The following is a 12,257-nucleotide window of genomic DNA, read 5'->3' on the forward strand; positions in this document are numbered from 1 at the left end:
ACGCGAACGGAGCATACATTAAAGTTCTACAACCAGATTAAAACAGTAACTATTCAATAAAATTATTGTTGGACAAAAAGTCTTAGCACACAATGGCATTTCAATACTAGAAGGGCAACTTGCCAAAGTAATATCATTGTTCGTTTTATAGGAAAAAGCTGCATCACGCAACTAATGTAACGAGTAAAATGGATAGCAAATAGTTCAATTATCCATACTGATATAACATATTATACATATTCACCTAACACTTGTCCATACTGATACAACATACTCTACATAATCACCTAGCTTGTCCATACAGAAGATCACGACAAGTCCCACGTACAATGTCACTTACGAAAATCAAGTCTCCGCTTGCCTGACAAACATTAAATACGGTTATTAGTTTCCAAATGCAAAGAACAAAAACCAAATGACATTCTGAGTATATTATATAAAAACAGTGACGGCACTTGCCTAGTTCATAGCACTACCACTTGTCGAAGCCCCATGGGAATTGGGACAGCATCTACGGTTATGCCCCTCTTGATGACACACTCTACATCGTTGCCTCGGTTGAATCTCCCTCAACTCCGGATCTTCCCTCCGGCTTCCCCGTTCTCGTCGTACCCCATCCATTTCATTCCTTATTCTTGACATCGTAGGACGACCTTTGGCCCGCAACAATTGTGGGTCAGGCACCCACCGTGGTCCGCGAACGTCTGTCCATAATGACTCTGACTTTGGCACCACAAAATTATGTGAATATGTGAGAATGGCGTTGTTCAGACTGTAACATGGGTCAATATAGCTGGGCGCATCGAGATGCAGACCTTTAAGAACTTTAATTGCATGTGAACAAGGGATCTTCAAGTTTTGGCACTTTCCACAACCACATGTTCTATCAAATATGCGCACATCATGACTGTGATTTCCCCCTCCAGCTCTATGGTCGTTATACGGGGTAACCACTTGATATATACCCTCTGCATGATTATAATTCCTCAGAGTGTGTCCTGCAATTTTCTGCTCATTTTTGTTATAGATCTCCATTGCATAATCACTCCACACCTTACCTCGAGAGAGATCAGAAGTAATTTGTTTATGTCGATCGTGGAAATATGCAACAAGTTTAAAAAAAGTGAACTCAACCATTGCAGCAATGGGCAAACCGCGGGCACCTTTAAGAACCCCATTAAAGCACTCAGAGATATTGGTTGTCATTGCCCCGTAACGTCTTCCACCATCATGTGACTGGGTCCATTTGTCTACATCCTCACTCATTAGATATGTGTATGGCATATAACGTATAATCCGGCGATCAGTAGGGTCTACACCCCTCAGTAAATTAATCTCGGCCTCTTTAATGGTTTGCATTATGGACACAAATTTAGCATCATGAGTCGCATATCCAGCTTTCAAGGCCAATGCCTTTAGAGTCGGGTTATCAAAGTGTGTGTTGAAGTTGCTAGCAACATGTCGAAGGCAATATCGATGATATACCCGTTCTCTTCCGTCTTGCCCTCTAGGCCACTCTCGAATGGCGCATTTGATACCTTTATGTCGGTCAGAAATAATGCAAATGTCCTTGTTTTCAATAACACGCTCTATCGAAGTCCTGAGACACTCTAAAAACCACCCCCAACTAGCCCCTGACTCCTTATCCACAACAGCAAAGGCGATAGGCAAAACCTTTTGATTAGCATCTGTTGCCATTGCAATCATCAATACCCCTTTGTATTTACCATATAAATAAGTTCCATCAATACTGATCACTGGCCTGCAATACTGGAATGCAGCAATGCATGGAGCGAATGCCCAATATACATAGCGCAGTAACGTAGTACCTTCTAATGGCTTAGGTATGGTGTGATAGCTATACTGGGTACCCGAATCCTGATCCAAGTATGCCAACAACAACTTTCGCAACCTTTGGTAAGACTCCTCCCAATCCCCAAAAATCTTAGCAATTGCCTTCTGTTTTGCGTCCCATACTTTATAGTAAGAAAGCTCATGATCATACTTAGTACGTATGATCTCCCAAAGCTCATCAATAGTAGCAGTGTGCTTTTTTCGCAATCTTCCCACAATTTCTGATGTAACAAAATTAGAATCCATCATTCTACCGTCTCTTCGCAGCCCAAAGGGTATACAACTGTGTGGACCCACATAAGACGTGACCATCCACAGACCATTCAATTTAGACTTCATGTATGCCCCAACGTACCACTTGCAGTTGTCGTCAACGCATGCGGCGCACAATTGAGTTGTGCTCGACCTTTGGATGGAGAAATTTCTATTATCCTTTGCTGCGTATATTATCAATGCACGCTTCACCGCAGCTTTATTTGCAAAAGTCAACCCTTTACAAAAATGCATCCCATCTTGCCAAGTACAAAGAAATGGTATCTGAAGAAGTGAAGGATCAACCATATCTTCCCAAGTATTTGCGTAGAATGAGTCCGCAGGAGCTCTGTAGCCAATGGTCGTATCTGTATCATGCTGGACACCAATATCATCATCATCTGCATCACCTTCATCATGGTACTCCATATTTTCCTCTTCAAAATTAGGAACGACTTCATGCTCATCCACATCGTTCTCAAAGTCACCTTGCTCAATCCTCTCTTCGTACTGATCCATATCATCATTATTTATGTTATCATTCGCAGCATGATCTTCGTCTTCGTCTTCGTCTTCCTCCTCTAAATGTGTCTCTTGAGAGTAGAGGGTTTCACCAGTATTTGCAACATAATCTTGAGATGGGAGCGTATAACCTCCCATTGCATACCCTCCCATTGTAGTGCATCCATTATCTAGGGTTGTAAATTGTAAAGCCGTAGATGTTTCTTGCACCACCTCAGTACTGTTGTCTACACTCGCCTCCAAACTTACATACAACTCAGCAGCATTTACTTGGGACATTTTCTGGATCCTATTAAACATCATCTTTACATGTTTATCTTCTTTAATCGCCATATACCCGTAATTTATCCGTTCATGAAGAACTTCTTGTGGGTAACGATAAATAATCTTGATGTCATACCAAGCAGGGTTCAATTTCAATTCGTCCATTATTTTCCTCTTCAAATCAGTCAACGTCTTCAACTTACGACGTAACATCATGTAGTAGCATTCAATACCCTCCCCTCTAAATGGAAATCTGTCAATCCCTTCAGGATTGTAAAGGGGTCCACCGAAGTATACATTTATGTCAATATTCTTCAAAGATTGTGAACCTATTAGAGAGCCAAGTAAATTTATGTTAGTGACATATTTGATCTCTTTGATTTAACATCAATTACAAAACCTTTTCTATTTACTCAAAGTACAACAATCGCAACTTCTAAAAGTGTAACAATTGCATATACTCACCCCACATCACATACAAACACACTCAATCATTATAATTTCATACTCAAACAAATAAAAAAAACTGAAGACAAAACTCACCCTCATTACAAAATTGAAACTCAGCTCTAACAAAAATATAAATAAAAATATCAAACCAAACAACAAAAGTCATGAGGATGTGCAAATGAATGAGTGCAATTATGTAACAACATCATTCAAGTAATTTTAAATTAATGCCATACCCTATTACACTACTATTGATGAAATAACATAGAGCAGGGTTCATCAGACAAAAAAAGAAAAAAAAAACACTAATGTGAATATAATCATGATCAATCAAATTAGACATATCATCTAATTTAATATATAAATATAAATATATTTGTATATTTAGCCTATTTATACAACTATATAATTAAATATTTATATAAATACATTTATATAAATATATTTATATTTAGCCTATTTATACAACTATATAATTAAATATTTATATATTTATATAAATATTTAATTATTTAATTATATAGTTTTATAAATATATAAATAAAAATATGTATATATAAATATTTAATTATATAGTTGTATAAATATACATATAAATATAAATATAAATATATATACGTATTTTTTTTTAAGCCAAACGTATGCAGCCACAAATACATAAACACCTTTATACCTATGCCCAAATAACAAAAAGCAAATACCATTTACTATCCAACTAAGAGAGCCTCAAAAAGCTTATTAATCTCAAAGAACTAGAACCTTAAACCACAAAACATTCCCAACTAAACAAAAGCTACAACTATATAATTAAATATTTATATAAATACATTTATATAAATATATTTATATTTAGCCTATTTATACAACTATATAATTAAATATTTATATAAATATATTTATATAAGTATTTATATATATAGTTGTATAAATATAAATATATTTATATAAATATAAATATATTTATATAAATATTTAATTATTTAATTATATAGTTTTATAAATATATAAATAAAAATATGTATATATAAATATTTAATTATATAGTTGTATAAATATACATATAAATATAAATATAAATATAAATATAAATATAAATATATATACGTATTTTTTATAAGGAAACAAATATACATATTTTAATACAAACAAATATCTTATTAGGAAACAAATATATTTGCCTAATACAAACAAATATTTTATTACGAAATGGCATATACACTAAAACAATGCAAGCAATAATGGTTAAAGCAGCTATATACACTAAACAACTAATTAGAGAGTGAAGAGATCCTTACTTGACATAATGATGTGCAAATGTACTGCTGAGATTGTATGAGAGTGAGAGGAGCAATGTTTTGCTGCTAAATATGTATGAGAGTTTCAGTCTCTGTGAGAGTTCTTAAGAGAGATTCTGTGATTGAAGTTGCTGAAGGTGTGAGAGTTGTTGAGGCTTTGTGATTCAAAACATAGTCTGAGAGTTGTGGTTCAACATAGTCTGAGAGAAGTTTTTGGTGCTTGTGCTAGTTTAACATATTTTTTGAATATGTCTCAAAACAGACAAATTATATTCACATGTCCTTCAGCAACGTACTCAATTATATTCACGTGTACCTGCAACAAAGACTGTTGTTGTTGTTGACTAGCACAAGCACCAAAATAGACTAATAGGCTAACAAGTAACAGACAAATAATTCAAGTCCTTCAGCACTAGCACAGAGCACAATATATTCACCTAATAGACTAGCACATAGCACACAGCTAATAGACTAGCACAGAGCACAGCAAAAAAAGCTTGATATGACCAGACAGGCAGAGATGAGAGTGGTTTGAAACTCGAGTCTCTAAGACTCGAGTTCAGTTTGCCTTAAAACTCGAGTCTCAGAGACTCGGTTTCAAAGTTAAAATGCGCGCGTTTTTTTGCTTAAAACTCGAGTCTCTGAGACTCGGTTTACTTAAACTGAAACCGAGTCTCAGAGACTCGAGTTTCACGTGGCATCTACGTGGAACTTGAGTTTCTGAGACTCGAGTTTCATGTAAACGCCACGTGGATTTTTGCCACATCAAAGCACGTAAACCGAGCCTCAGAGGCTCGATTTAGGGGCCCAAAATCGAGCCTCTGAGGCTCGAGTTGCTAGTTTGCCAATAACTTTCAAAACCGGGCCAACTAACTGAATAGTTTCATCCTTATGGGTAATTACCCATTTTCGCCGGCTAGTTCAGATACACAAGTTTGGAAATCTGAAGAAAGATGTTTTCAATTTTCATAACTCTAATTCAGCTTTTCTGAGTAAAGGGTTATGAAAATTGAGAATGAAAACAAAGCCAAACAATCTCAATAAGTGTGCGGCCTACAAAATGTGAATAATGAGTTATGAAAACTGAGTAATCAGTGATAAAAACTCAGCAAACCAAACTTGGCCTGAAAATTTCTTATCATTTCTTCTCTTCTCTTCCCCTTCTCCCGTCATTCCACATTCCAATGAACATGGCCTACGGCGTTCACCTTTTTGTTTCACATATCAGAATGGTCCTCTCTTTTGGTAGATTAGTATGCATTCTAGCTTATTGAGATAAGTATTTTTTACTGGATCAACCTGGCTTTGGAAAGCTGTACTAAATTGGGTGGGGTAGGGGTTCTATAGAAATTAATTGATTTATTTATTTTTGGGGTAACCTTTTGTGAGGAATTATTAATGGGCTTAAAGAGGAAGATCAATTCATGTAACTTTGATGTATTTTAAAATTTTTCTTAAGAAAAAAAGATTTTTTTTTTTTGGTTGAAGTTTCTGACTTTTGTTTGGTGGCAAAGAAAATTTGGGAGCTGAAATGAAGATTTTGTAATCAGGATAATTTTTTTTCTATGGGGCACCTAAATTGGGTGGGGTAGGGGTTATATAGAAATTAATTGATTTATTTATTTTTGGGGTTAAAGATGATTGGAATTTTTATGATCTTTGATTTTTCTTGCTCCTGCAGGGTTCTCTGCAAGTTCTTTGCTCGTGGGGCGTGTCTGAAAGGGGAGCATTGTGAGTTTTCACATGATTGGAAGGATCCTCCACATAACGTAGATCTTTTGATCTCAGCTTCATTTCATTATATCTGCCCATTAATTTTCATTTAGTAAGGTTTCCTTCTTTCTTTATCATTGACTCTTGCTGCCTTTTTTGGTCACAGATTTGCACCTATTATCAGAAGGGACTTTGTGCATATGATAGTCGTTGCAGATACGAACATGTTAAAGCTTCTCGAGGCCATTCTTCTGCTTCATCTTCATCAACAAATGCACGCCAAATGCATGTCAAAGTTCCTGAAAGTGTTGGTAGTAAATTCAAGAAACTGATAAACAATTTAGATAACTAACAATTGAGGTATTGTGAACGCATATTGTTGTTCTCAGTTTTGTAATTTGTTATTGTCTTTCTTGCAGGTCCATTGATTGCAAGCACTTTGATTTTGGGAATGGAAACTGCCCATTTGGGAGTAGTTGCTTTTATAAGGTAACGTGAATGTTAATAAGATAAATAGTTATTGCGATTTTCATTTTTCAAAGGTTTCTGGTTTAACTAATCTTAAGTGCAACGGTTTTACTTGTATGCTATACATATAATCAAATTTGATTCTCTTTAGTGTCATGGTTATTGTAAGCATCCTTTACTACCTGGAAATTTATTATTCTGTGTTAGTAAAAATTTATGTCTCATTGATTCTTAATCTTCTTGCAGTGAAGATGTGGTGGTTTTCTAAAATTTTTGTATTTTGCATTTTGTTGGTTGATGACTTGTTTTATCTTTGTGGTTTTCTTTTAATTATCTTTTGAGTAGTTGAATGCATGCTCCGTTGCTTAATTGACCACTATGGTGTTTTACACAAGAATATGAGATAAATTATGCTTTAGTTCAGATATACAAGTTTGGAAATCTGAAAATTTCTTATCATTTCTTCCCTTCTCTTCCCCTTTTCTAAAGAAACATAATGACTGATATCAAAATCATACAACTTTCTTACTTCTAAGGAAATCATCTATACAATTATATACAATCCTTCTCCCATCATTCCACATTCCAGTGAACATGGCCTACGGCGTTCACCTTTTTGTTTCACATATCAGAATGGTCCTCCTTTTTGGTAGATTAGTATGCATCCTAGATTATTGAGATTAGTATTTTTTATTGGATCAACCTGGCTTTGGAAAACAGTACTACATCATAATCTTTAATGATGATTTGATGTATTATTGTTGTTGATGCTGTCGTCTTTAGTGTTATTATTGTTTTGGGTTGCATCTCAACGGCAAAACGAAGCCTGTAGTCCAGTTAGTTGTGGTAAGACTTTAAGAGTGTGATTAACTGGGCTTGCTTAGTGGTAACTGGAAGACCAGGGGATAATTTATTAACTTTTTTTTCCTTTTGATTTAAAGAAGAAACCTGCCTTGGATGGGTCCGGCTCCCCTCCCATTTGGAATCCTCATGTTTCCTCCTGTTTTTATCTAGATGAGTGACACGTGGCAAATGTCAACTATGATTTTCTCTCAATTTTTTGGGTCTTTCTTTCTCTCGTTCTTTCTATTTCTCTCTTTGCCCCTTTCTCTTAAGTTTTTGCCCCTATCTCTCAAACATCGTCACACTCACCTGAGAATCAAAGGTACCAAGATCATTACTTTCTGGAAAAAAAGAGGTAAAAGTAGGAAATAGATGAGAAAATCAAAGAAGAATAAAATATCTTTCTACCAAAAGCCAAGAAAGCTCTATTGTGCAAGGTGGCTGTGCAGATTATTGTCCTCTATTTGTAAAAACATTTTCATTCTGCTTGTAAAACCATCATTTGTTCTATACTTCTATCTCCATTCTTGTTTTATATTTCTTTAATTTTGTTTTATCATTTTTTTCCTATTTTTTTGAGTAATTGTTTGACCGCATAATTTATTGTATATTTCTTGTTGATTTGGGCTATTGAAGACCCAACATGTTATCACCGAATGGCTAAATCTATTCAACGTCAAATACTTCAGTTGATTTTTATTCCTCCACGCTTTGCTTTTCTCAAGTTCAGTTGTATATTGAGATTGAAAATAAAGCAAACTTGGGTTTTGTCAAATAAAAAAAAAAACAATCTTGGGTTTTCTCTTAGCATTCAGAATTCACTTTTACTCAAGTTCTGATCTTGATGCCTTTGATTTTCAGGTGGCGGTGATAATGTTGGAGAGATAGCTAGAAAGAGGCAGATAGAAAGAAAGACCCAAAAAATTGAGAGAAAAACCATAGTTGACGTGGGTGGGTTTTAACCTTTGGATGTGTCATTTGCCACATGTCACTCATCTAAACAAAAACAGGAGAAAACATGAGGATTCCAAACGGGAGGAGAGCCGGACCCGCCTTGGATGACCCATAGGAGATCTAGTTATGTATTATTTATAATTTTGAAATTATATTATTTTATATTGATTGCTATTTTGTTTAGCACCTGGGATTTTAATAGTTTGCTACATGGTGAATCTATTTTGTTTAAACCTGAGTCTACATATATGCGACCTAAACAAGAAGTAAGGTATTATTATGTATCTAAAAATGTAGCATTCTAATCATAAATTACTAATCAGTGTACACAAATAAGCTTATAAGTTATAAGTTCATGTCCTAGTTTTGTAAATTTATTAATAGTGTGCGTGGAAAGAAAAAAAGAACATGCGTTAAATTATTGATTGCCCCAAAAACTTAAGTCATTGAAATATTATAAATTTTATCATTTAACCACATACTTTTAACAACATGAATAAAATAATACCTAGATAAGAGAATATACCCTTTCACTTGACTATGTTGATACCATCTCTACAAACAACGTGACCACACAGATTGAAATACCACCCCTCATCTTCACAACTTACATCTTACTCTTGTTCTTCTTAGCACTCTGAGGAACCAATAACCTGCAACTGTCAGCACCTCAGGATGTTTTTGCCTGTAATTCAGACATCTGCATTTCATATCCCCTTCCCACCAGATTGTCCCAGAAGCACCAGTGTACCCCTATGTCACTAAGGATGTTATGGTACTAGTGGTACTTTCCTATTTGCTTTTCACGAAGGCCTCCCAAGTTTCCCTATTGAACATGCTCCTTTCTTGCTTTGGTTTATTATTACATTATTTTTTTATTGGTTAGAAATCCTAATGCTACTACCTGAACCCCTCCTTTCCCTGTACCCCAAGCACGTATGTGTTTGTGGGGTACCAATCCGCTTAAGAGGCGGTTGGTTGCTACATTGTGCATTTCAAGTGTCCCGTATCTGCATTCTGTGCCAGGAACTGATATTATCATCTACAAAATTACAAATTGCTTACCTCACTGAAGGTGAGCATAGCAAATTAACATTTTCTAAAACAATGTGACAATTTTGTTCTGTCACACTCTCTCTTTTGTGGTGGTTTATTTTCTAGCTTTATTGATCAGTATAGGTGGGGCACAAGCGGTCTATTTCTTTTTGTGGCAGTTGTATTATTGATGTTCCTAGAGTTGCTGTCGGAATGGCTTCTAGTCAATGCTGTTCCAAGAATTATACACCTTTTGTTTGTAATTTACTTCCATCTAGGAGAGGGTTAGTTTTGTGACTCCTTTAATGGGTAGAATGTTTGTTGTGTTCCAGCATAAGGTCAAGCCAGGCTCATACACTTGGAGACATCACAGGCCCCCTCCACGAAGATCTGGTTTTGTGGATGACCTGTTTGATATGTTCAACTCCATAGAAGAATTAACAGCCTCCGAGACAGCTCTTCACCCCATGGAAGAATTAACATCCTTGGAGATGGCTCTTTTATTAAGGGATCTGATTCTGGATACATCTGACTCATCAAGTGATGAAGAAGATTTTTATAGCCCATGAGCTACTAGATATAGCCAGTTGTAATCATGTTGATTGTCTGTGGGGATTTTCTAAACATTGCTGTGTTGGCATTTTGTCAGCCTACTACTCTTTGCATCAGCAGAAAGACTTGCTTGTAGTTTTTGAACTCTATATTATGACAAGATACTATTATTTATAATTGATATCTTGGTTTCCCTGCTGGGGTTAGATTGTTTCTGCTTGGGATGATTACTGGCATTATCCAATGTTGATGTCAATAAGCCTGGAAGTGTAGGTTCTTTGGTAGATATTTGATTGCTGGAGCACATAATAATTTTATGTTTGTCATTAATGGTGCTCAGTTTCCTTGGATACTTTGTAAGCAAAGAACTTTCTTGTAGTTTGACATGTACACTTCACTTTCCTGTTTAAAGGTCTTCGTTTTACACATTTTCTCTTTTTAGTGAGTTTATGCTCCTTATAGTTTGATATTTTAAGACATTTGACAAACATGGCCGGTGAAGTGATTACCACTGTGGTGTATAATGTTTATATTTGTTATATTTCTTGCCCATGAGTGGAAGAGGGTTTACTAAGCTTGTTGAGCTTCTTTTGGAAAACCTTTAGCAAAGGGTCCTGTGGACTAGCTTTATGAAGTGGTTTGTTTGCAAATCTCATCTTTGTGACTTGTATGTCATGTTACAAATGTACTCTGTGCTGCATCATTTTTCTCTATACAGGTTTATGAGCCTTCTCAGCTTGAAAGTATATGCATCTGCTTTTTATTTCCCCTATTCTGGTTATGGGGGTTGCATGCAATGTAATAAGTTCAGAGCCTCATTAGGTTTTTCTGCGTGGAGTTCTCTTATTGCAGCATGCATACTGAGATGGCTGTCTAGAGGAGGTAGTTCTACGTCATCTTGGGTCTGAAGATGGAGAAACTGTGATAGCTAAAAATATTAGGTTTTGTCTGTTCCTTTTGTTGTTATTCTACTCGGTCCATTTTTTTTCCCTTAAATAATTTAATATTCCCATGCTCACTGAGTTTTGGTTATTGCCAGGCTGTCAGAGTTCCTTGGTAACATGCGTATAAGGTGAACAGATGCTGTTTTATAGTCTAGAGTAAGTACGAAGTTATGACTTGGATTCTGCTTTCTGTACAAGTATTTTGTACATTACGACTTGACCTGTGGATTAATTTTTTGATGTTCCTTATTATCAAAAAAAAAAAAAATTGATGTTCCTTAATTTTAGGAAATTTTTTATTCCAACAAGAGCTCAAACTAATAAATAAAAGTAAATTTTTATACTGTGTACTCGTGGTGCAAGGGTTTTACCTGACCTCTACTTGGAATGCATTAGCAGTCATCGACATGCTAGGTATATTGAGCAAAAAATATCAGTCTTTGACAAATAATGGCTTTGTTGGCCATCAGGAAAGTTTTCAATGATGGCATGCTCTCGTACTCACTGAATCTAAAGGATTGTCTTGAGGTTATAAACTTATAATACCACCTTAGCACTGTGGTTTTGCCAAAAAACTGGTTATCAGTTGCACTAGTTTCATCAATTGCAAAAAGTCTCTTAATTGCTTGAACCTGTATTCATATTGCAGGATATCTAATGATATGGAGAAATCATGCGCCACTTCAATTGCTGAGTTCTTTTCAAATGCCAATGTGGCACTCCAGTTGTTTTTGAGGTATGATGCAATAGAGATATTTATATGCTTTTCTAAGATTTGTGTAAGTTGATGGTTGCTCAGTTGGACCCCTGAAGTCACCTTCAATGTCTCTTTGCTTTACAAATATATATTTTGGTTCCATTGATGGTTGCTCAGTTGGACCCCTGAAGTGACCTTCAAAGTCTCTTTGCTTTACAAATATATATTTTGGTTCCATTGCCTCTGCTGCCTAGTTGTATTTATTCACCTTTCAATGGTGAGATGTTTGATTCTACCTGTTATGGATGTTGGGAATTTTAGGTTTCAGTATTTTTTTTCGTCCAACAAAGATTTAGACGTTTAGTCTTGGCGCAATGTTAAGTGCCTTCCACAAAAAATAACAAGTTGTGGTTT

General features: G+C 35.5%; 2 protein-coding genes and 1 pseudogene across 20 annotated transcripts in view; 1 reads left to right on the forward strand and 2 right to left on the reverse strand.

The window, feature by feature from the left end:
- LOC126724297 (E3 ubiquitin-protein ligase makorin-like) overlaps positions 1-12,257 on the forward strand; it is a 132,921-nt gene that overhangs the window by 72,752 nt on the left and 47,912 nt on the right. For 3 of the 19 annotated variants that reach the window (XM_050428893.1, XM_050428895.1, XM_050428894.1), the window contains exon 1: positions 5,942-6,406. In XM_050428893.1, coding sequence (XP_050284850.1) covers positions 6,275-6,406 — 132 coding nt within the window. In that variant the 5' untranslated portion in view covers positions 5,942-6,274. Of the gene's footprint in view, positions 1-5,941; positions 6,407-6,516; positions 6,662-6,769; positions 6,840-8,522; positions 8,739-9,982; positions 10,615-12,257 lie in introns of those variants that run through there. The other 16 variants (XR_007654877.1, XR_007654876.1, XR_007654874.1 and 13 more) reach the window with 13 other exon arrangements.
- The window catches only part of LOC126724286 (heat shock 70 kDa protein 6, chloroplastic-like), a 70,441-nt pseudogene that overhangs the window by 29,388 nt on the left and 28,796 nt on the right, over positions 1-12,257 (reverse strand).
- Positions 218-3,140, reverse strand: LOC126724278 (uncharacterized). The gene is made up of 2 exons (XM_050428855.1): positions 460-3,140; positions 218-361 (listed from the first exon to the last, which is right to left on the reverse strand). Exon 1 carries the CDS (start codon positions 3,106-3,108, stop codon positions 460-462), a length of 2,649 nt encoding a protein of 882 aa, XP_050284812.1. The 5' UTR covers positions 3,109-3,140; the 3' UTR covers positions 218-361.

The sequence above is a fragment of the Quercus robur genome, chromosome 4 (assembly GCF_932294415.1).
Source record: "Quercus robur chromosome 4, dhQueRobu3.1, whole genome shotgun sequence".
Lineage (NCBI taxonomy): Eukaryota > Viridiplantae > Streptophyta > Magnoliopsida > Fagales > Fagaceae > Quercus > Quercus robur.

Coding starts and splice junctions, on each gene's coding strand:
- LOC126724278 (XM_050428855.1), bottom strand. CDS start 3,108: ATGATGTTACGTCGTAAGTTGAAGACGTTGACTGATTTGAAGAGGAAA.